We start from the raw sequence: 24,902 nt of genomic DNA, 5'->3' as shown, positions 1-24,902 counted from the left end.
ATACAGGAGTGGTTTGCCTTTTTCTTCTCCAGCTTATTTACAAGAAGAGGAACTGAGGTGAACAAGTGTGATGACTGCATATTTTAAAATCAGCCGGAGTCAGGAATTCAGGTTAAGGGAAAATCTTCAATCTTTATTCTCAGTAAAGATGAAGAAGGATCAGAGGTGAAGGGGGGATCACAATAGCAATGTGAGTAGCTGCTACAAAAAGCCAGTCAGCCCTCTCTCTCCGCCCCTCTGTCTCCACCCACCAAAATCGGCATTTCCTATACAACACATCAGGACTTGCACAAAGAGTGGGTGGGGCCATTCTTTCTCCAAGCATATATATTAATAGAGTATGGTCCAATTACTATTTAGCCTCATGTACGCTTGGGACCTCAATGCATCAACTCCAGCTTCAGCCCATTACAAACAAGGTGAGGTAATTTGCCCAGAGTCACAGAATAAGAATTGGGGCTGGATTTGAATTCATGAAGATGTGTTTTCCTGATGCCATGTTCAGGGCTCTATCAGTATACTGTGTCATCTAGTTACCACAAACAGCTTAGCGAAGGGCAAATATTTCAATCGAGATACTTATTAAGAGTCAAAGCTAACATTGAAGGCAGAGAAAAATGCTTAAACCGTATAGAATATAGTTCTTTAGCATGCTGTCTCCAGGTTCTTGAGTCTATTATCTCCATTCACAGGAAGACCTGAGTTCAAATAAAGCCTCAGATATTTACTATTGGGCAATTTAACCTGTTTGCCTTGAATTTCTCAACTAGGGTTAATAACAGCACTTATCTTTCCAGGGTTGTTGTAAGAATCATATGAGAGATTTGGAAAGTGTTCAGTAGGCACTATATAAATGCAATTATAATTATTCTGTACCATTATATCAGTCCTTTCTTTTCAATTTAATTTCCCCCAATTCCATGCAAAAACAATTCATCTTTCATTTTTAAAATTTTATAAGTTTCAGATTCTCTCCTTTCCTCTCTCATGCATCCCCTAATCAATCTCCATTGAGAAAGTAAACAATTTGATACAGATTATACATGTGCAATTATGCAAAATACAACCCTATGTTAGAGTTTGAAGGAAAAAAACAAACCAAAAAAAATAAAGGAGTGTGATTCAAACTGTATTTAAACTCCATTAATTATTTCTCTGGAGATGGACTGCATTTTTTCATCACAAATCTCAGAATTGTCTTGAATCTTTTTAGTGCTGAGAATAGTTGTCATTCGCAGTTGATATTTTGCAATACTGCCATTAATGTGCACAATATTTTCCTGGTTCTGCTCATTTCATTTTAATCTGTTCATGTATATTTTCCAGCTTTTTTTTTTTTTTGAGATCATCCTATTTGTCTATTTCTTATAGCACAACAGTATTCCATCACAATCATATACCGCAATTTGTTCAGCTACCTTTAAAAGAGCTATTATATTTTTGTACACATAGGTTGTCCTTTTCTTTCTTTTAAATATTTTTGGGCATAGTTCCAATTTGCTCTACAAAATGGTTGAATCAGTATACAACTTAATCAACAGTGTATTGGTGTCTCAATTTTTCCACATCACCTCCAATGTCATTTTTCTCTTGTCATATTGGCCAATCCAATGGGTGTAGATTGATAATGTTTTAATTTGCATTTAGAGCATTATTTCATATGACTATAAATAGCTTTATTTCACTTGAAAACTGCCTATTCACTTTTTTTTTACCATTTATTAAAGAATGTCTTTCTATAAATTAGATTCTGTTCTCTATATTTGAGAAATAAAGACTATCAGAGAAACTTGCTATAACTTTTTTCAGTTATGATTAAGTATTTCCCTCTATCCTATTTTCTCTACATATCCTACTCTCCCTCTTCACCCTGTCCCATTTTCAAGTGCCTTCTTTTACCTCCCCCAATTTTCAGCCCTCCTTTTTAATCACCCACCCAACCCCCACCCTTTAGCCTCTTTCCCTTCTTTCCTATATGGTAGAACAGATTTTTATTCCTAACTGAACTAATGCCTTTTTGATCCAATTCTGATGAGTAAAGTTCACTAGCTTCTCCCACCCCATTCCCTCCCCCCCACTGTAAAAGCTCTTTTGTCCCTTTTATGTGAGAATTTAACCCAGTCTACCACTTCTATTCTCCTTCTTTCAGTACATTCCTTTCTCATCCCTTAATTTTTATTTAACTTATTTTTAGATAATCATCCCATCTATGTTCTGAGTTGGTTGTTCTTCCAACAACATATTTCACATTTCTAATTTTTTTTAATTTTTTAAATTTTTGATTATTTCTTGATGTCTCAATCATTAGTTTCCATTAGTTTCTAATTTTTAAGGACTTATTTTCTTCAGTGAGCTTTTGTACCTCCTTTTCCATTTGGCCAATTCTCCTTTTCAAGACTTTCTTTTTTTCATTCTATTTTTACACCTCTTTTACCATTAGGTCTATTCTGGGTTTTGTGCCTCTTTTACCAAATTGTTAATTTTTTTCTTCATTTTGTGGCATCATTCTCATTTCTCTTTCCATTTTTTTCCCCTTTTTACTTGATTTTTAACCAGACTCAAGCTTTGAGTTTTTGTGCAGCTGTTTTCAAAGATAATTTGGGGACCTTTAAGTTTTAGATTCTTTTAAGGTGGTATGTTATAAAGAGGCATTTACTCCTCTCCTAGCCTCTGCTGTGGCCTGTGACTGACCACAAGTACTTTTTTTCTGCCCCAGAACTGGGACCTTGGCCTCTGATGTGTTAGTGTTCTTACATGCCTTGTGACTGTGATTCAGATCCAGGTATTGAGCAATGGGTTGGCAAAGGAACCGCTATAATGTCTGACTAGTTGTCTGAAGGCTTATTGTTGCTACTGATTCAATTCTTAGGGCCTACTGCTGATGTGCTAGGGTGCAGGCTGTGATGAACTGTGCAGACTATGATGATGCAACAGACTTTTCCAGCCCACCTTCTGGGCTAGAAAATGTTTCACTCCATCCTTTTTTGGGTTCTGCCACTCTTGAAGCATTAAGTTGTTTGAAGGGGATTGGGGAAGAGTTCAGATGAGTTCCTGCCTTTTGGTCTCTTCCCTGCTCCCCTCACTTTATTTTTAAACTACTGCTTAGTGAATTTCCCAAGCAGAAACTGCCTCCTACTCTCTTCCAAGCAGAGAAAGATCACAAATTTATCAACTGGTAGATAGGGACAGGTACACAAAGATTAAGTAATTTGTCACTCAGATATTGTTACTGGTATCATTTAAACTAGGTTTTCCTCACTCCCAAGAATGATCTTTCTCAATCCACTGATCCACATTGCCTGTATTTTTTCAAAACAAAATCACTATGGTTATAAGCTTTTCTTATATCAACTACTGGCAATTCATATTGTCTATCTAATCTGAGAAAGCAATTAGGAACCAGAAAGAAACTTATCTCACATTATATAATCATATCTATTATTACTTAATATGTTTTCAAAACAGAATATGGCATATGTTCATTATGACTTTTATATTTGAAGAACTTCAAGTGATTTTGTGCATGGAAATGCATTATTAAATCAACTGCTACCAAAAATATTAGGAATATTAGTGATATTTCCCTTACATTCTTCAGGAGTGGAAAATGAATCTTTAAGAGACAGCCTTGTGCTAATAAAACCATTCAGAGTGCTTTGTTGGGAAAAATTAAGTTGACTTTGATTTGCAGCAAATAACTAACCTTAATCCACATCCAATCACTTTTGAAAGATTAATATTTTCAAGCTTTTTATTGCTTACCACAGATTTTTAAAGAAGTGCTTCATTTGTCTTTGTCATTAGTACACAGAGGGACAATAAGGTTCTTTCACATTCTTTCACCTACCATTGTTAGATCTGAACATGGGACATGTGACCCCATGGGACACACCCTACATGGGGTTTTCTTAGCAAAGAAACTAGAGTGATTTGCTATTTCCTTCTCCAGTAGAAAGAAAGTAGAGTGGTTTCCATTTCCTTCTTCAGTAGATTAAGACAGAGGTTGAATAACTTCCACAGAGTCACACAGCTAATAAGTGTCTGAGGCTGAATTTGAACTCAAGTCTTCCTGATTCGAGGCACAGAGCTGTATCCACTGAGCTACTCACTTGTCTCTCTTCAGACTATAACTGATCAATATTAGGCTATCTGTTGCAAGTAATTATCAGCAAGGGCTTTAGAACCTAATGAATGGTAAAGTCAATAGAGTAGAATTCATTTCTAGATTTCCATTAACATTGGAGATTTTTAATAACATTGGAGACTATTTTAATGTTTGGTCTAGAAATCATTTGATAACATAAGCATTTCCATTATCAAGTTTTACTTTTGTGATGTCCCCAACAGTAATATTTTTATGAATAGGTTGCAACAACTTGTGTACCTTTGAAGAAAAAAAAAAAAAAGAATTTTCTCCAGATTAAAATGAGTTTTACTTTAAATTCCACTTACACTTAAGAATGTTAATATTGAGACTTACAAAAGAAGTTCCAAGGTTTAAAGTTAGGAAGATATTGAAGAGAATAACAATGTAATGTATCTATATTATTTCAAAATGCTTATCTGCTCATTAACTTTCAATTATTACATCAACTTTTTTTTAATAATTACTATTTCACGCTGAGTTTTTAAATAAGTTTATTAAAGAATGTTCATAAGAAGGCAACAACTTTTGATTTGTCATTTAAAAAAGGTATTTCTCTTCATGCTGTATAATAAAGGTGATGTAAAACACTACAGAAATATGCTTTCTACAAGCATTCTCAGAGATAGTCTAGCACAGTGTAGTCGTATCTGCATTGCTAGAATAAATTAAACAGTCTCTTCCTTGCTTCTCTTCCCAAGTGCTGCATATTAACAGAAAATGGCACAGACAAACCATTTTTCTATTCATTCTGCAGTATTGGAGCCAGTGTCTAAAAAAACAGAGGGGGGTGGGGTAGAAAGTACAAATTCATTTTTTTTTTTTGAATAGGAATAGAGCAACTTGATTTTCATGTATATTAAATGAATCAGTACAAAAAAGATTTCTTGAAAGAAACAGGTGCTATTAAGGAAAAAAGCCTCAAAGCAGTAAAATAATAACTTATACATTTTATCAAAAACAATTTCATTGCTAGAGATAGATAAAAAAATCAAATAGATCTAATGTGAACATTTCTGTGAATAATTTTGTATTTGTGAAGAACCAGTTATTTTACATTCTCATTCCAAAACTATTTATTATTTACATTTTTAGGTTCTGTTCTCCACTTTTTCTTTTTTGGCCATAAAAGGGATAGATTCTGTTAAGATATGACAGTGCAGAAGCAGTGTGTGTATGTGTGTGCGTGCATGTACATGTGTGTATATTTACATACATATATCTAAAAAAGTTAGTTGACTAACAATTTAACATTTACTAACCATTTATTTTGTGCAAGACACTGGATATTTAAGCATGACTAATCATTATGGTCATGAAAGAGTTTATAGACTAATAGAGGAAAACACAAAGAACTTTAATACAAATTGGAAGAATAGTGCATACCCAAGGAATAGACAAAAAATGCTGAGACAGGAGGGAAAGATCACTTCGATATGGAAAAAATAAGAGAAATCTTTGTATAGGCAGGGATACAACAGAATTAATATCAGGAAAGTGAGTGAGAACATGGCAAGTAAAAAAGAGTGTTAGAATTTAAAAGGGTATATAACTGGGAAGTATTATGCTGAAATCAGATTAAGGCAAAATGTCAAGCTAAAGAACTGAGACCTTTTTCAGGGGTAATGAAAAGTTTCTGAGCAGAAATGATGATTATTTTTCTTTCAGCCAGTTGGTTTTTTTTAAAATGAGATCTATTTGACAGCAATGTTTCATTTAACTTCTTGCACTGTCAAAGAAAGAAGTGTTTTATATAAGAGAATTAAAAACACTAACCTGTTTTTGATTAATTAGGATAGAATTCTTTCCAAAATGTATCATATACTTCCTTACCTTCTTAAATACTATGCTAATCAAAACTTCATCTTTTCTTGAATACTTAGGATCTTCATGAATTATCACTTCATAATACTTTTATATGTTAGCAGTGAGGTCCTCAAGGGCTACATAAGTATATGAGGCTCTTTATTTTTTACAAGAAATAGATTCAAATAGTTTTCTAAAATATTTTCTTTCCATTTATATTTGTATCTTTTCCTTGTTACTAGCTATTATATATTATGCTCAATGTGCCTCTAAGTAGCCCAACCTAAATTGCTGTTTCTAATTTGAAAAACATAATCTTATTTCTGTGAGAATGTGTCTAATATAAGCATCAACAGGTGCTAGGTGAGAAGAGAAGGCATACTACTAATAAAGTACACAATCTTGAGAACAGAGGCCCTGGCTGCCTTTTTTCAGGCTTATTTTCTGATTCTTGGATTTTTCATAATAGTGGAAGTTGCTGGACAAGTCACCGTTTAAAAAATGAGATCTTATTCTAATTATATCTATATTTGAAATTACTTTTGTTGTAATAGCCTATAACAGTGAAGTTATTCGGCTAGCAAAACAAGAGAAACTGATGAAGTTAAGAGTTATAAGCCTAAATCTGATACAAGAATCTATTTTTAAAAACCCCCTCTACACATTTAGAGATTCTCTGAACTATTAACTATAACTGTTTATTCTATGCCAAGCATTATGCAAGGCACTGAAGCTACAAAAACAAAATGAAACATTCGTTACTCCCCAAAAGCCTGCATTCTATTGAGGTGCCTATGTGCATCATCAAAGTATTACAAGGACAAAAATATTATTACCAAAGTAAATTGTAACTTATAATAGCTGTCATCTGTCAAGGACATTAAAACCAGAAATTAAAGGAAAGCTACCTGTTCCTAGGAATGCTACAGTAAAAGAATATAAATGTTCCTTCTTGGAATGCTTCTAAGGTCTGAAAGACCTCAGGAAGTAATCTGTTTTTTGTTCTTTGAAGACAGTGAATTTAATTTCTTTCTTCCTTTTGCTATTCAATCATATACTTACAAGGAGTCTTTGCAATAAAATTATGAGGCACACTTTAGATTCTGTCCCCTGTACCCAAAAGAATCAGACAAATAAAAATAAATGAGTACAGTGGGAAACACTTGAATATTAAGTTTACTCTTGGGAGTAAATCTATAATGAAGGAACAGATTCCCTTATTAGGGAATTGTATAGTTATATAGTAATTACTTCTTTCTAACTAATTGCCATAATTTTCTCTTTCCTGATTTATTAGTTCAGTGGCTATTAACAAGCACTTAGAAAAGGAAATCATATTTCCATTCCAACAGCTTTCTCTTTCATACAAGGGAGTCAAGAATCATCAGCTCCAAGAAACATACTGTCATGTTTTAGAAAACAAACAAGACAAAAGAACATTAAATCACTGGAACTGAAGCAGAAATAGAACTTGGTACAATAATGTGGTTCATGTAAAAAATACATATAAGTAGACAAAAAGGATTTTTGGTGAAGGAAAGTATAAATATTTACAAAATGGACTGAATAGAGTGAAGACTAGACATTCCATCTCAGAACAATGAATGCATTATAAGTTCACATTATTTTCCTCCACTCTTTTCTGGACAGATAACTACCACAATTAAGTGTGGCAAGGGGCTAGCTGGATTTTTTTGAGCAACAGCATTTTCTAAAGACATATGCAATATAGTATCAACAAACTAGTCAACAGTCATAAGATATAAAAGTTTTTTTAAGACATTTGAACACTTACTTTTACCATCACAGGCGACAATTTTCACTTTATCCACTTTAATAAGCTCTGTCACCTCTCTGAATTCAACATCATTCAATACAAAAGTCCATACATTATCGCAGAATCTGTACGTATTTAGAGAGCCCTTTAAAAGAAAACATTTACATTCACCATGAAAAGATTCACTTTCCTTTCATGAAGGTCATTAAGACAAAATCAACAAAAGTCAACATGTGACTGGTTCAAATATAAGGCCATCCTTTCCCCCCAAACTAGCTGGTATAAAACTGGGGCATAGTTTACAATAAATTTTTTCCTTTCAAAGAAATCTTTTATGGTACAATTTTTACAGTAATTCAGATTAATGGGATTCTTATAATATAAAATTAAGTATCTTTAACAAATTATGCATATTAACTGACGACTTTTCATGTTTAATATGTAGTGCTTTAAATTTTTTTTTTTTTTTTAAATAAAAGCCCACTAAACAATGTTAACTGTTCTGAAACATAGTCCTGAAGAAAAGGGGTTCCGGCTTGCTGACAGCTTCAGTAGACCCTAAGATGCAAACAACTGCTGACCTGATTTAGTTATCCTACCTGATTCCATTCTGACTCATTCCATCTCATTTCATGTTGCAGTGGGAGAAAACACTGGTATCTAGGGATGTGAATTAGGGGTGGAGAAGGAGCAGAGAAGTAGAGCAGAATTTCCTTTAGCCCTGTAATATTTTGTGAATATTTTTCTGACTAACCTTTTTGGGCTAGAAGATTAAGAACCCAACTTCTTATTTTAGTTATCAGTAGCACACTAAAATTGTAAACAATGAATGTAGTAGTCAAGAGTGAACCTAACTTACAATTTTATTTTCTTGAAAGGAACCTATACTTCTATTAAAAAAAAAAACCTGAGAATACAGAATGGAATTGAGAAGGGAAAAGTAGAAATATGGGAATAACATTTCATGATAATTTAATTCAGTTAGATATAAAGTGAAAAACTGTGTCACTTACTAAAAGTTACCAGTTATAATTCAAGGACATGAAATAGCAGAATTGTAAAATTCCAAAATACTAAATGTTTATCTTGATTGCCCTCGTGTGGCTGAAATGTGTAAGTTCTCCTAAAAAGTTAAGAATCTTACACTTGAGAAAACTAAAGAATTATGTGCACTTGACTGCTGCAAAAAAGGAATAGGTTTTAATAGAAATTACAACTAATCTGAATGTGGTGAGTCAAATCAAAATGCACTTGGCAGTGCCCTGCAAAGATCAGGCAATTATTGCTTTTTCAATGTCTTATGTAACTTGCACTTACTTTCATCATTATAAATTTTTTTAAAGAATATTTAAAAGATTTTAGTGGACATTTTTTGAAGCATGGTGCTAATATGTGAAAACAATCATAACTTTCACTTAACCTGACAAATTTTCATTATTAATTTCTGTAACCGAAATAAAATCTCATACTGTATTTTCCAGGGAAAACTTAACATTCACTGGATCTACTTTCTAAGGCAGCTGACAAAATATAATACAAATATAATACAATACTTTTAAAATTCAAAGTCAGACATGTAACTGGGTTTAAAGTGAAAAGAAATCTTAGTAAAGATAAAGAACTATAGTTGATAATTTTGAAGAGAAAATGCAACAAGGATTTATAGGGTCTTATTCAAAATTTCATAATACTTAAGAAGCATTTTGTGATTTATTTTTTAGTGCACCAATTTGTATGTACTCACAATTCTTCTCCTTTTAAATGTCCTGCTACAAATTGTACTAACATTAAGTACTTTTAAAACATTTAAATAATTTCAATAGATAATTTTGAAAGCAATGTCAAAAGGTAAACAACTGTTGCCTTACAAAATTTTTACAAGGTACTGCAGTGGTTTTGTACAAAGGCAGGATACTAAAATATTGTTACCACATCAATTTTTTTTCCCTCTAAAAACAACACATCACTTTTGGGCACTTAGTTAAAAAGATTTTACCTTATATTATCTACTTTCAGGAATCCTGAAATCTTCATTATGAAAATTATGGAAAATGAACTTTAATTCAAAAGAAATAAAACCAACCCTGTTCTAACAGTCAAATGATTTCATTTATGTAAATGTCATAAAATTGAGGGTTAAAGTTTTATTTTTTGCAAAATGGCCTTGAATTTTAGTCAAAAGTACTGCAACAGAAAAGTTATGCTTATGAATAATTAACAACATACTAGGTTTTAAAATGGAATTTTAAAAATGACTGAAACTGCTGGAATTCATTACCTAGACACTAATGCCATTTCTACATCTCTCCCCACCAGAGGTGACAGAGGCATGTATACAAATACCCTGAACTCAAAACCAATCAAGTTCTGTGGCAGAAGAACTCAACTTTTTGTGTGCTTGTGGAGCCATCAACTGAGAATGAGAAGCAAAATGGTATAGGACTGTGGGAACCCAGGAAGACATAGGTTCAAACCCCCTATGACACTTCCTGAGAGACAGGCTTAATCTCTCAGTTTTCCCACCTATAAAACAGAGTTCATGATACCTGTGGTACCTAAGTCTGTCCAGTGTTGTTGTCGGACTCAAATGAGGAAACAGATGGCAAAGTGTTTTGGGGTCTTTAAAGTACCACATAAACTATAATGTGGGTGGACATTTTGTTTCACTTTCAGTCATTCTCTTAGCTGATCACAAGAATATTTATAAGGACTTAATTTCTCTGAGTGTCAAGCAATACCCTAAGACTTAGCAACTAACTTATCAACTCCTTAAGATCAGCAAATGATCATACTGAAGAAAACAAAAATCCTTAATATAATGAAATATTTACATTCAACACATATGTAGCACTTAGGATAAGTGCACAGGGAGACTAACTTGGCAGGTTTTTATCATCAACAAATATTTACCGAATATTTGTATGTAGGCTACTTTGCTTAGGTATCTTTTCATTAAATGGGCAGGGAAATGACAAATTATTTGCTCTATTTTATATCAGCATAACCATAATTTAGATAGAAATAAACAAATTCTACAAAGTCACATTATCAACACTATTTAATATATTGCTTTGTTTGATAATATTACATCATAGCAAAAGGAAAAAATACTTCCCCATATGTTCTTCATTTTGAATCTAGAGTCAAAATGAATAAGATCATCTCTATTCAGCTATAATTTATCCTCTTAACACATTAACATCAGTATAAAAGATTAGACAGAATTAAACTGATTAAAGAAGGCCACCATTACCATCTGTCTGGGCCCCACAAATTAGGTAAGGAAGCCAGAAAAAATAGCAGTTTCCAGAAGTCCCATTATCATTCTCAGCCTTTTTATACTAGAGTGTGGATGTTTGAGAATACAATTTTTTTCTTAAAGAATAGCTCTGATTCAGCAGCTATTGAAAAGTTTCTGGGCAAATGATAACTCAGTTACAAAGACACAATATGGTCCCACCACACACAGAACCAGACCTAAAAGAACTGCACCTTTTGTATACAGGATGAACGTACTACATAAGCTCATCTAAAAAAAAGTAACAACAGTTAGAAATATTATGAAGTGTTACACAAGAGTTCTCAAAATGTTACACAGCCATCATTCTGTTCTTACTATAGATACATAAGTGTGTAAGGGCCTTAAAAATACTCCGTGTAACAATGTGCAAGAGTCTAGGTTTAGATAAGTATCCTTACCCTGAAATTGACTCTGTTCCTGACTCGCTGAGCCAATGCTGAATTTATAGCCTTGTCAAACTGAAGTAGGACTTGAAGGGCAAGCTGGGGGGTGATCTGTTGAGACTGAGTAAAAAGGCCACAATTCATTTCCTTCATTATGGATTCCAAATATATCAAAGTATAGGAATTTAATGCTTAAGGCTTATCTGAAAGTAAGCCAGAAATTCTACTACAGTGACAGTTTCCCACTGTCCCTCCTGACCACCACCCCAAGTACATTAAAATTCCTTATTTCCATGACAATAGGATAAGCAAAAAATGAAATTTGAGAATTGTGTAATATCTTCTGACAAAATATAGACATTTGGATACAAATATCATTTAAAGAAGAAAACATACAAAGTTATAAATATAACAATTTTCCCTGGCTCTCCTTCCTCAAAATTTTTTTCTAGTTCATATGACATTAATTACCCAACTATCAATACTGTCAGTAACAAATGTTGTACTGGAAATCAATCAAAAAACATTTATTAAGTGATTATTATGTGCTACATGCCAAAGGATAAAGACCAAAATCAAAGTTACTGCCCTCAAGGAGCTTACATTCTATCAGGGAAGATAATAAGTTACATATTTTTTAAAAAATAGAATAATTTTGAGAGGGAAGGCATTAGTAATTAGAAAGGTGGGAAATGGAAGTCAGAAAAGGCCAAAAGGGAAAGATGAGCTGACTTTTTAAATGACCAAGAATTTTAAAAGATGGAGATGAAGATTACATTCTAACCAAGGGGGACCGACAATGAAAAAGTGTGGGGATGGGAAATGGAATAGTGTGTAGGGGAAATAACAACAAGGTTAACTTGATTTGCAAAATAATTTGACACTGCCAAAAAAGGGGAGTAATATATAACAAAATTGGAAAGGTAGACTAAAGATCAAGATGGAAAGGGATTTATAATATCAGACAGAGGGCTTCACCCTTGATTGTAGATGTATCAATTTATAGGGAGTTAGTAAAGTTATTATGATCAGACCTATACTTTAGGAAAATCAAATTATCAACTGTGTGGAGAAAATTTATTTAATTTAATAAATATTTATTTAATAAATAATTAAAATAAAATTTATAAAATTTATTTAATTTAAATTAAGAGGGAAAGAAGTGATATATTGAAAGAAGAACTGATTATTCAGTAAGAGATCTATATTCAAATTTTATTTCTGATACTATCCCTGTCAATTTCTACAAATCCCATAACTTCCCTGGTTTTCCTTTTCCTCATCTATAAAGCAGGAAAAGTGTGGATGGCAGAGGCAGGGAGCGGGGAGTGATACTGAACTAAATCAGAGGGCCCTCAAGTTCCCTTACAGTTCTAGATCTATGATCCCATAACTGAACAATCATCCAGGCTAGAGGCTTCTGAACTAGGGTGATGTTTATATGTGTAGAAAGAAGGGAACTGAAAATTATGGAGTAAGATCTCACAACATGTCGGGTGGGAGAGTGAGACATTGACATTTACCATAAAGTTGACAAGCTCAGTAACTAGAAGGATGTTGGTCTCTCAACAGAAATAAAAAAATTCTGAAGAGAGGTGGGTATGAGAGGAAAAGTAATGAGCTCACTTTTATATATGTTAATGTTTCAAATATTTATGGGTCATCCAATAAGCAAGCAACAGGTGATTTAAGACTGAAGCTCATGAAAAGAGACTAGGGCTGTAATCATATAAGAATTAAATCCAAGTGAGTTGCTGAGGTTATCAAGTGAGGGTATTAAAATATTCAGATTCTAGTCTTCTGTCAGCCACTAACAGCTCAGATAGGTTAAATTTTTTGAGCTTTAGTTTATTAGCATAAAATAAGAGGATTGGGTAATAATATCTCGAATAACACTGTTAATCCTATGATTCTATGATACTGATTCTAAGTACATATCACTTTAAAGAAATACAAGTTAGGGACATTTAGATTTAATTAAAAAAAAAAAAAAAAGATTTTATCAGGATATGACTGTTAATCTTAGGGATTCCATATGGTATTCCTTTAAATGGGGAAAAAAAAAAATCTCAGAAGAAGTTTTCACCTTCTACAGCTAACAGTGGAAAAAATATCCATAATTCAATTTTGTAAATTTGATTTATACCAAATTTTTCAATGACACATTTGTTCTAAATTGAGTTTCTCATATTTTGTACTAACTGCAAGTTCACTTCCGTAAGTTATAGATGAAATTAAAGACAATATTTGATAAGCTTGCATCAAGATCCAAAATAAAGTCTGAAGTACATAAAGGACAGAGTTTATCATGTAGGTACCATCTTTTACAGATGAGGAAACTGAAGAGCAGGGACGTTAAAGTGACTTGCCCAGGGTCACAAAGCTTACTCGTAAATAGCCAAGGCAATATATGAACTGCGGTCCTTTTGACTTCAAATCCAGTCTTCTTATGATATCTAGCTAGCTATTAAATCAATCCTAACGACACAGTTGGTGATACAAAACTGAAGTGTTATGGTGACAACTTGCATGCAAAAAATGGAATGAAAAGTATCATCTATAAATGTCTGGCTGAAAAAGGGAGTATGTTAATCTTGTAATGAAAGCCCAGGATAACTGATAGGTCTCTGGATTGCATTTGGTACCTAGAGACTGTAAAAAGATTTTACAGAAAGAACTCTACATGTGAGGTCAATTCTCTTGGTACAATTTAAGGAGGACAAGAGTTGCATAGGATAGAAAGGCATGGATGGACCAGCACACCCGGGGGGAAACACCCACACCAGTGAGATCAAAGATGCACTAAAATATTGAAGTTACTAACTTCTGAGATAAAGTTGTGCCTAATGCTTTGCCAATGAGATATGAGATGATATAAAACTATTTAAATAGAAGGGCTCAATACGTGTTTCTCACCTGTATGAGCTCATCGAGGCTTTCCTGAAGGCTATTTCCCAGAGTAGTATTTCTATATAATTGATATGCCATGACGTAAGAAGAAGAGTTCAATTTTTCTTATCATCCAGCTGTAAAACTGCCCACAAATATCAGGGTTTCATGGATGTCCTAAAGAACAAAAAAATTAGCATTAAATATATATATATATATATATATATATATATATATATATATATATGACATATAAGTAGCATAGTTTAGGGGATTAGAAGCATAAGATCATGAAGCTGTAGGTTCAAGAGTGCCTCTCACAAATGCAGCAACACAAAAAACACTTTTTTTTTTTAGAGCGATCTTTTTATCTTGTCCAAGTCTTTTTTAAAGCAATGACTTCTACTGCTGATGGAATTCTACTGGATGAAAACTTTGACCTGGGCTGGATTGCTGCTCCTAAGAAAGCTGGGTCCATGATACCACACCACCACAGCCTCTCCTCAACCCTCATTTTAGTGTTGGACTTCATGTAGAGGCTGGATCAGCTTTACTCCCACCAGAAGTCAGAATGCCTAAGGTCAGGCAATCTACCAACTTCAGCCTTCCCTAAAGACAAGGATTACAGGCACTTGCCACTATGTGCCTCCACATGTCAGGAGTTTCTCCTACCAATAAAATTATACGGCTGTTAAAAAGAAAAAAAATAACCAGAACAAAATGTCATCAAACAACAAACAGTATACATTACAATAAAGTACTTGCCATAAACAAATGACTAAATATTTTATGCTTTGGATATAGTAGTTATCTAAAAGTTGAGTTTTGGTGAGAGTTTTTAAACATTTGATCACATATTTAGAGCTGTATGGAATCATGGATGTGAGGTTAAGCTAACTAAGTTTACTAAAGAAGTAACTGAGACTTTAAGAGTATGAATCACCCAAAATTACACAAGTAATAAATGCAAGTTTCAAACTCTGATTCCAAGTTCTGTGGGTAGAGGACACACACACACACACACACACACACACACACACACACACACACAAAAATAATGTGATACAGGAATCTGAGAGCCAGTGTCAAGCATATAGTTAAGTACTTAAATGTCTACAAAATTCATGTTAAATAGAAAACTGAATTGAGAGAAGTTGTGTTTAAAAGCTGAAGTCCTTTTTGAGAAATATGCAGAACTATACCTAGAAATTATCTTAGCAATTGAAACAAATTGTGGAGTGGGGGGAAGAAGGAAGGTTAAAGTAGTCTAGAGACAAATTTTATGAGAGCTAAGGAAGAAAATGATCCCAGAAGCTAGGGTTTTCCAACTGGAAAGGGTTTAGGATAGAAAAGATGACTCAAATGGAATAACCATATGAGCCATGCACTGTATTAAGCACCTTGCAATCTCATCTTACAACTACTTTAAGAAGCTTTTATAATTGAAAAAATTGGAGCTAAGATGTTAAATGATGTGCCCAGACTCACAGTTATAAAGTATCTCAGGATAAATTTGAACTCAGATCTTCCTGACTCCCAGACACAGTGTTTTAATCCATTATTATCTAGTTATCGCTGATTCTAAGCCAGATACTAAATTTATTGGGGAGAAGAAAGAATGAACTATATGTAGATTTATAGATGGTAGTATCAACACTCTGGTCAAGATGAAGTGAACCCTAACGAGAGGTTTTTGACAAGTGACAGTAGGAGAGCAGCAGCATGAAACAAAGACTATACTAATTTTTCTCCTAGTCCTATGTATCTAAAGTGTGAGAGGAATAGCTAGTCTTGGAAGAGTACCAATAAATATCCCACAGATAGAAGAATTCGAAGGAAGAAATTCAGGACAAAATGGAATCTTAAAAAATAAAGTAAGTTTCAAAGGCAGAGTGAAAAGAGTGAACAATGGAAGACATGAATTGGGAAAAGCTAGACCAAAATTTAATATCTGGATAGTTGGATTGAGGGGGAGGAGGAAGAGGGAGGCTGGGAGTGCCATTCTTGAACTGCACCATCCTTTGCCACTTGTGCCAATATTCTGGGTGTTCGTCATGGTACAGGTTCCCCAGGTCAGGTATTGGAGCCCATCTACCTGAACTGGAAGACAGACTTAGCAAAAGAATGTAATAGCCACGGCACCCCAAAGGGTAGCAGCCTGAGTGCCAGGCAAGGGAGTATGCTGGTCAAAATACCTTTAAAAAAGAGATAACATCATTCTATGATGTTCTGATTTAAAATATTAAGCAAAGAATAAAATGAACAGAACTAAGAGAACACTGTACATGGTAACTACAAAATGTGATGATCAGCTGTGAAAGACTTGGCTCTTCTCAGCAATACAGTGAATTCTAAATAATTCCAATAGACATGGGATGGAAAATGCCATCCCTATCCAGAGAGAGAAAACTATGGAGACTTAATGTGGACTAAAGCATAGTATTTTCACTTTTTTTTTTTTTTTTTTGCTTTTTCTTGGTAATTTTTTCCTTTTGGTCTGATTTTTCCATGACAAGTATGGAAATATGTTAAAAAGGCTTAACTTATATCAGATTGCTTGCTGTTTTGGGAAAGGGAAAAATTAAGGGGGAGAGAGAAAAAATGGAACATAATCTTACAAAAATATTGGAAACCATATTTGTGTATTTGGAAAAACAAATACTACTAAGGGAAAAAATAAAATGTTAAGCAACATATAACATGGAGAAATCCTTACCAAAGATGTCTGTTACATTAAAAATGTTCAGTATGAAGTCCAAATTGGAAGATGAAGACACAAATATGATGGAATATTTCACATGTTTTAAAATGACATTGTATATCAAGCTCTGCATACAATAAAAGGTCTCCTAAATTGTGGAACTTCCTAAATGACATCTGATATCTTAAGAATTGTGTCTATATGACCTGGTTAAAAAAATCCAAATGATTTTAAAAATGTCTATGGTTCAGACTATACTATGTAGTTGATGAACAGCCCATTGAATTGGTCCATAAGGACACTATCTTTGACAAGCCAATTCAGATGGAAAATGAACTGGGCCAAGAAGAGAAGGTAAAGGTCTGGACTGCACCTGTAAAGTCACAATGCTTTTAATGACCCCAGGCTTCTTGAAAGACCCATCTTCTATGTTCTTTTGAGAGAATTTGCTGAGATGAAATGTGCTGTGTAAAGAGAGTCAGTTAAAAAGTCCTTAAAACTGGGGTTCATACTAACTGTGTGACCACTGGCAATTCAGTTTCTCAGTAGCCTAAGCAGTACTCCGAGATTAAGTTTACAAGGAGTTATTACTTTGCAATGATGGACACTTTTTTCACAGATGGATAAAATTCTTCCTACCTATGAAATCACAAATCTAGAAGCCCGGGCCAAAAACAGTTCTTTTGGTTACATATATGGCTTAAAGCATGCGACTCCAGACTCCAAAGAAATAAAGTTTCAAGTCACCCATAAAAAGTCATAGGAGATGCACGTTGTGTATGAAAAATGCATAGAAACAAAAAACTATCCAAAAAACACGTCAATGGAAAAGGGGAGTGGTTATGAAAAAAGGTTAACCTATAAATATAGTTAATATGTGCTACTGGCACCCAGCTTGCCTGTCTCCCCTTAACCTCTCCCCCCATCAAATTTTAAAAACCCTAAAAAAAAGTGGATAAAGCAAAGCACAAAAGTCTCACAGAATCATCAGACAGAGGGAACTACAATTTCCTCCACAGTAGGGCATCGCCATCATTAAAATCTTTTTCATGCAGGTATCTTGAGTGTTTTATATGCTAACGATTTTCTTTTCTAATCATCAGTCTTTCCAGAATCCTAAAACTTACTTTGTACTTTTCCCAAAGACTGACTCGGTACTGGTTCTTAATGTTTGCTGAATTGTATATTGCCAACTTCCTTCCTAAACAAAGCACTTATGCCTTTTGCTTGGAATTAAATCTAGGAAAAAAAAAAAAAGCCTTGGGGATGACACCCCTGACAGCAGAGGAAGAAGACGGAGACTACACACACCAACTAGTTCAACCGGCAAGCACAGGACAGCAGAGCAGAGCCAGCTCCCTCCCGGCTTACGTATGAGAAATTCTACAACTGAATCTATACCCACGAGAAGAAAAACAGCAACAAACTACTCCGGGCAGGTGAGAACGCGGGAAATACGCCAGCAGTTGGGCCGCTTTGTTGTCAGGACGTGACACACAGTTCAAAGTTGTTTTCGGTACTTTCAAGGAAAGAGAGGAGACTGGGGGGAGGGAGGGGGGAGGTCCCCGCAGCGGAGCCAGGCGCCTCTGGGAGTCCCGGGCCGGAGAAGCTCCCCCACGCACAGGGGCCGGCGCCGCCCGGAGGAAAGATTACAACCACCCGCCCCGGACAAAGCATCTCGCACCCCTCCCCCCCTCCCTCCCCCCCCGCAGGCCCGGGTTAACGGGCCGGGTCGGGCCCCTGAGCCGAGCCCGAAGGAAAAGTCGCGCCGCTCCGCGGCGGGCCCTCGGGGGTGCGGGGCGGGGGAGGCAGAGCGAGCTGGGCCGCGCGGTTCTCTCTCCTCGCCCCGGCCCGGCCCAGCTCCTCCGGTACCTTCGGGGAAAACGCCCTCCACCGCCGAGCGCTGGGAGCCGAAGAGGCGCAGAGCCCGTCCCTTCGTTGGTCCCCGCCGCCTCTTCCGCGGCCCCGGTCACCAAAAACCCGGGCGCGCGACCCGGATGTGCTCAGGGCACCGCCCCCGGAGGAAGTGACGCAAATACGTGAGCGTCAGTTTCCCTAGTTCGCTCAGACCCCCGTGTGCGACGCCTTTCTCTGTGTTTGCGTTCCTCCCGGTCACCTAAGGGGCCAGTCTTTACTCCTCACACGCCCGCCGTTGCCGAGTCTTGCCAGCGCCACCAAGTCTCCTCCTCCGGCTTGCTTCCGCTTCGTGCTGTAAACTACCTTCAGCAATGTCTTCCCCGAGCCTTCCGTTCCAACGCCTGTCGTTTGCTCGTGATCTCCAAAGCATTAAAAAAAAGTTAATAGTTTTTTTTTTTTTTTTTTTTTTTTTTTTTTTTTTTTTTTTTGTACATTGCTTCCTCCATTAAACTATGAGCTTGAGAACAAGGCTTCTTCGCTTTTCATTAAAAAAAATCGTATCTTTAGCGCTTAACACAGTGCCCAGCACACGGAGGGCTCTTGAAGCTTCTTGCCTTTGTCCTAAGTTTTTTTTTAAGTCATTCCTTAGGGTTCTGCGCTGGATCCCACCACTGCTCGTTTAACACCTGTATGTAGACAATTTTAAAGACCTTCCTAATGCTGACCTCTTTTCTGTTCTCCAGACTACAACAGCGCGAAGGGCATTGGTTTGTTTCAGAGGCTCTAGGTTTGGATCCCAGCGCTGATAGTCTCTTAGGACTTCAGTATTCTCACCTCTAAAACGAAGGGAACTGGACTAAATGATCTCAAATCCTTTTAGCATGATTAACCAGGTTGTCTCCTTGCATCGTGTGGAGTTGTAAGGGACATTCCAACCAGATTTCTAAGCCTCCACTACTAATAGCTTCAAGATTATAATGGGTGCAGGGCGGAGGACATTTCCAACTCACACCGAGTTTATAGCCTACTGAAACTCCTAGGTCTTTATTTGTACTGTTATCACATCGACTAGATATAAAGGTAATGTCCTACGTTTGGGGTCAAAAAGTTTTATGGAGATACAGCAGAGGATGTAGTGTTACATTGTACATCTTCTATGCTATCTATAAAATTTTTTTTAAGAATCCAGATGTCGGACTACCTTTATATCTAGTCTAGCATTCTAATCAGCAGAAATTTCTGAATTTTGATTCTAACATGAAACTTGCTACATATTTTTCAAAAACATCATAGATGTGCAAGTTGAATATTTTTTATACTTTCTTGAGTCAGCGAAGTCCCTGTAAATTGACATTAATTCATGCTTAAAATGAGTTTTGACAATGATTGGAGTTTTTTAGTACTGCTATCCAAAGCACTACCCCCACAGGGAGAGCCACAAGGTAAAATGTTGCCACAATTCAACAGATATATGTGAAGGTTTTCTGGAGGCAGCCTTAGTTTCAGTTGCAAATCAACAATTATTCCAAAATGCAGCCAGCTGGTAAAAACGCAAACGTTTATTTCTCCTTCCAAATTAGCCCGGTTAGCCCAGAGACCTATCTCTCTGCTTGAGCTCTTGCAGCTTTGTCCTTGGCTTCTGCCTCTGCTTTCTTCAGCCTCCAGCCAGCACCAAGGTAGAAGATACGATGAATCTCTCTTGCCTGGAAGATAGGGCTTGTAGGCTTTCTTCCAGAGTCTCTGCCTCCTAAGTCCCACAAGAACAACTAACCTCAAGCTTCAAAAGCTCCCGATATATGTGATCTCCCAAAGGTTAACTCCGCCTTCTGGACAGAGAGGGATTCTGGGTTATCTCCCAGAGTGCTTTCTGGCCCTAAGGGAGGTGTGAATTCGGACTAAGCCCTACTGTTGAGGTTAGGAACCGAATGTTGAGGTGTAGACCACATGTTGAGGTCTACATTTGGGGTACCTAAATGAAATTAGGGTTTAGTTAAGGTCTAGTGGCAGGTTTGGATACAGGAGTCAAAGAGTTCCCCTGCAACCCCTTTAGATTCGGCGCAAGGATACTAAGGTATATGAGGTCTAGAAGCGCATGGATTCCCAATAAAGCATTTATTGCCCAGAGAGCTGATTAATAAAAAGGTTTATTATTGAGTCTAGAAGTAGGAGATAGGTGAAGGTAGAGATAAGAGGGCACTGGACAGAGGGTCCTCACATGGCACCATGTTTGAATCTCTGCCAAGAGAGGTTCCCAGTGTGGTCCTTTTAAGTCAGAGACTTAGCTCGAGGGGCTTTGGGTGTAGCCCCAGAGTTGGCTCAGATCCGGTGGGGTTGGGACAGGTCCGGACCTTCCATTGGAATTCAAAAGGACCAGGATTTGTGAGTCAAAGGATAATTTACATTAGTTAGGGGGTTGGGAATCAAAGATTGAATCTTTCCACATCATTTCCCTCAGCAGTTGGAACTTAAATTCATTTAAGGAAAAGACATGGGTCAAAGTCAGTTATTGAGACAGAATTGAAGATTTTCCCTTCCAGGATTTTCCAAGTCAGGGTCCCTCTTCATCCCCCACCTCAAGCAGTCACCCCAAAGGCATGTGGGAAAAGGGGCGCTGATCTCCTCTTAACTGCTTCGAGCTGGCAAGGGTCGAGAGATTTGGGGTTCATGCCAGGAGGTAGGCGGAGGTGGGATTTGGGGATGGCAGAGGGCATCTAAGGGGTGTTTGTCCCGGTCAGTTGTTCCCAGTCAGTTGTCCCATGTTCTCCAGGCTGAAGGGCAGTTGCAAGTCCAAAGATTGAAGCCCAGATCTCGGGAGCAGGCTAAAACGGGGGTGTCATCCAGGGTGGAGATGCAGCAGGAAATGCATCAGGCTGCCTGTAAGAACCCATCTAACAAGGAGAAGTAGGAGAAAATGCTGGAAGCAAAAGATTATTTGTTTATAGTAAAAAGTGTTTAGTAGCTTAGAGTTTAGCCCTTTCATTCTTAATTTCCAGGAAAGCTAATTTCTCCTGGGGATGGTATTAAAAGGGTGTGGACTAAGAAGTCAGGATAGGCAAGAGGCCTATATCTCTAGTCAAGATAAGAATGCAATTTAAGCTCTTAGAAATCTTTTAACTGTGCTGCCTTTCTTTTAAAAGAGTTGGTTCCTTAATAGCAAGACCTTTGAGCCTTCCCCACTTTCCCCACTCTTATGGGGGAGGGGTGAAGGGGTCAGAGGGAGTGGTTAGAATATCCCAGCACTGCCAACCCAGTTTACCAGCCCCTGAGGGTGTTGGGATTGTCCTGGGATAAAAGGGGAAACAGGGCCAGACCCCACCCCCACCGGGGAGCAGGACGCCGGGGACCAATTCAGCCCCTGTGGTGTGACACAGTTTCTCCAGTGTTCCTCCTGCTCGAACTCAGGACAGAGACTGGGTCTCCTCGGACAGGTTCCGGGACACCTACAGGCCTAAGTCTGGAGAGATTTGTATTAAAAGGCGCTTCTGCTCCGATGAGGCAGAAGTTGCCCTGAGAAGAAAAGAGCTGAGAGTCTCACTTGGAGATAAAGGAAACCAACAAACAGGTTTTAGCAGCAGAGTGGAAGAAAATGAGTTTTGGACCCGAAAAGTTGAGGTGGTGGGTGGGTCCTAGGTTTCATTAGGTCGTTTTTCAGCTTTAAAAGAGACAAGTGTGCTGGGTGTTTTTGCTCGCTGCTTTTGCCTGAGGGGCACAAGTGTTATTCAGTCCCAGGATTAGAAAAAAAAGCACTTTTAAAGGGATGGACTTGTCCCTAGAGAGATTGGAATTCATTAATCTATTCAGAATTCAGGTGTTGAGATTAAGGATTTTTCTCAAGCCAGTGCATTGACACAGTTTAAAAATCTCCAAGGATGAAGGAGGGAAGCAAACCCGAAGACTTTCCCATTCTATAACGTAACCTTCATAGACGTCTCTAGAAGGTGTCACAAAGGACCTCCTAGAAGGCCATTTGCCAAAGAAAACCAGGATTTCGCCCTAACGTCTTGGGCAACTAATTTCCCAAGACTCCGGAGTCTGCCAGAAAGTCAAATTAGCTCGAGACTTTGAGCGCCCTCATTATAGAAGGGTGCTGTGGTGGGCTTGCCTCAGGGAAACCTCTTCGGAGGGCCACCATCATTAAGGGCAAGGTAGTGGAGAAGTGTCTAGAGTGGTGTGGTGTAGGGGTGTGATTCCACTTCAATAGCTCCTCACTTAACATCTAGACAGTATGCATATTCTATAGCCCGGGTCCCTGGAGTGAAGTATTCTCAAGGAATGGGGAGGGAACAGGTACAAGTCTAGAGAGCTTGAGAAAAGAACAGGAAAGAGAGACTTCTTTCCTAAGCAGCTCACCAATTCTAATGGCTTCTTTCTTCCATTAACTCATTTCTTGCTGCAGTCAAGGAATGAGGGAGAAAAGAAAAAAAGAGCCATCTTCTAAAGAATTTAATTTGCCTCGACTGAATTTTATTCCCAGCATCATTCCAAAGGTCTTTCTTGAAGCTGCAACCTGGCCAGGGTTGGAGCCCAAAAAAGAACCTTTGTTGGCAGGGACATAGAACGCCAATCCAGAAAATAGAACAGAGTGTGCTAAGAACAAAAGGTTTTAGGACAGAAATTTTTTTTTTTTTAATAGCCTTTTATTTACAGGATATATGCATGGGTAACTTTACAGCATTAACAATTGCCAAACCTCTTGTTCCAATTTTTCACCTCTTACCCCCCACCCTCCCTAGATGGCAGGATGACCAGTAGATGTTAAATATATTAAAAATAAATTAGATACAATAATATAATGACAAAAGTTATTTTGCTGTACAAAGAATTGGACTCTGAAATATTGTACAATTAGCTTGTGAAGAAATCAAAATGCGGTGTGCATAAATATAGGGATTGGAATTCAATGTAATGGTTTTTAGTCATCTCCCAGAGTTCTTTTCTGGATAAGCTGGTTAGTCTTCATTACTGCCCATTGGAAATGATTTGGTTGATCTGTTGCTGAGGATGGCCTTCCATCAGAACTGGTCATCATATAGTATTGTTGTTGAAGTATAATGATCTCCTGGTCCTGCCTTCATTTCACTAGCATTCGTTGTAAGTCTCCCAGGCCTTTCTGAAATTATCCTGTTGGTCATTTCTTCAGAATAGAATATTCCATATTATTCATATACCACAGTTTATTCAGCCATTCTCCAACTGATGGACATCCATTGGTTTCCAGTTTTAGCCACTACAAAAGGGCTGCCAAAACATTCGTCACACACAGTCCCTTTCCCTTCTTTATAATCTCTTTGGGATATAATCCAGTAGTAACACTGTTGGATCAAAGGGTATGCATAGTTTGATAACTTTTGAGCATAGTTCCAAACTACTTCCAAATGGTTGGATTGTTACAACTCCACCAACAATGATCAATGTCCCAGTTTTCCGAATCCCTCCAACAATCATTATTTTTCCTGTCATCTTAGCCAATCTGACAGTGTGTAGTGGTATCTTAGAGTTGTCTTAATTTGCATTTCTCTGATTAATAATGACTTGGAGCATCTTTTCATATGACTAGAAATAGTTTCAATTTCTTCATCTGAGAATTGTCTGTTCATTAGGACAGAAAATTAGGAGCAAAAGAGTTCCCACCTGTAGGGTTAGGTAGGAAAGTGAGAGAGACAGACCTAGCCTGGTTTACCTAGGTTATCTTTCCACAAGCAGCTGAGAAAAGGTTTTAAGTAGTGCCCTAAGCTGAAAACTGAGACAGTTTAAAATCCCCTGTCTTTGTAGACAGCCCGCAAAAGCGTAATTGAGGCTTCTGTTAAAAAGGGGCCAGGGGGCATTGCTCAACACAGGATGACCAAATCAGGAAACCGAGTCCCATTTAAATGTATGGCTGAGCACGCTTCCTGAGGGCTGGAAGCTCGGCTTTAGAGCCAGAAGTTCAGATTGCCAGCAAAATTTGTTTTAAAAGTTGGTGAAAACCTTTCTGGAGATTTGAGAAGATTTAAGGCTTGAGTCCCCAATCAATCCCACTGTATAGTTACCCCAAGAAGGGGACA

At 37.0% G+C, this 24,902-nt stretch overlaps 1 protein-coding gene across 4 annotated transcripts; it reads right to left on the bottom strand.

The window, feature by feature from the left end:
• Positions 1 to 4,620: 4,620 nt before the first annotated feature.
• GTF2A2 (general transcription factor IIA subunit 2) lies at positions 4,621 to 19,033 on the bottom strand. 4 transcript variants are annotated; one of them, XM_023497635.2, is made up of 6 exons: positions 18,874 to 19,023; positions 18,407 to 18,520; positions 14,328 to 14,477; positions 11,427 to 11,531; positions 7,746 to 7,872; positions 4,621 to 4,916 (listed from the first exon to the last, which is right to left on the bottom strand). In XM_023497635.2, the coding sequence occupies exons 3-6, from the start codon at positions 14,397 to 14,399 to the stop codon at positions 4,891 to 4,893; spliced, it is 330 nt and encodes a 109-aa protein (XP_023353403.1). In that variant the 5' UTR covers positions 14,400 to 14,477; positions 18,407 to 18,520; positions 18,874 to 19,023; the 3' UTR covers positions 4,621 to 4,890. The 4 variants fall into 4 exon arrangements, with proteins under 4 accessions (XP_023353403.1, XP_003755654.1, XP_031811314.1 ...); XM_003755606.4 differs by lacking the exon at positions 18,407 to 18,520; XM_031955454.1 differs by lacking the exons at positions 18,407 to 18,520; positions 18,874 to 19,023 and adding an exon at positions 18,129 to 18,224.
• Positions 19,034 to 24,902: the final 5,869 nt, after the last annotated feature.

Source organism: Sarcophilus harrisii, chromosome 2 (genome assembly GCF_902635505.1).
Source record: "Sarcophilus harrisii chromosome 2, mSarHar1.11, whole genome shotgun sequence".
Lineage (NCBI taxonomy): Eukaryota > Metazoa > Chordata > Mammalia > Dasyuromorphia > Dasyuridae > Sarcophilus > Sarcophilus harrisii.
This window is presented reverse-complemented; position numbering and strand designations above follow the sequence as displayed.

Coding starts and splice junctions, on each gene's coding strand:
- GTF2A2 (XM_023497635.2), bottom strand. CDS start 14,399: ATGGCATATCAATTATATAGAAATACTACTCTGGGAAATAGCCTTCAG. Junction 7,873..11,426: donor GGAACAGAGTCAATTTCAGG/GTAAGGATACTT, acceptor TTTCTTTTAAAG/GGCTCTCTAAATACGTACAG. Junction 4,917..7,745: donor TGTCGCCTGTGATGGTAAAA/GTAAGTGTTCAA, acceptor CTGTTTTTTTAG/ACACTGGCTCCAATACTGCA.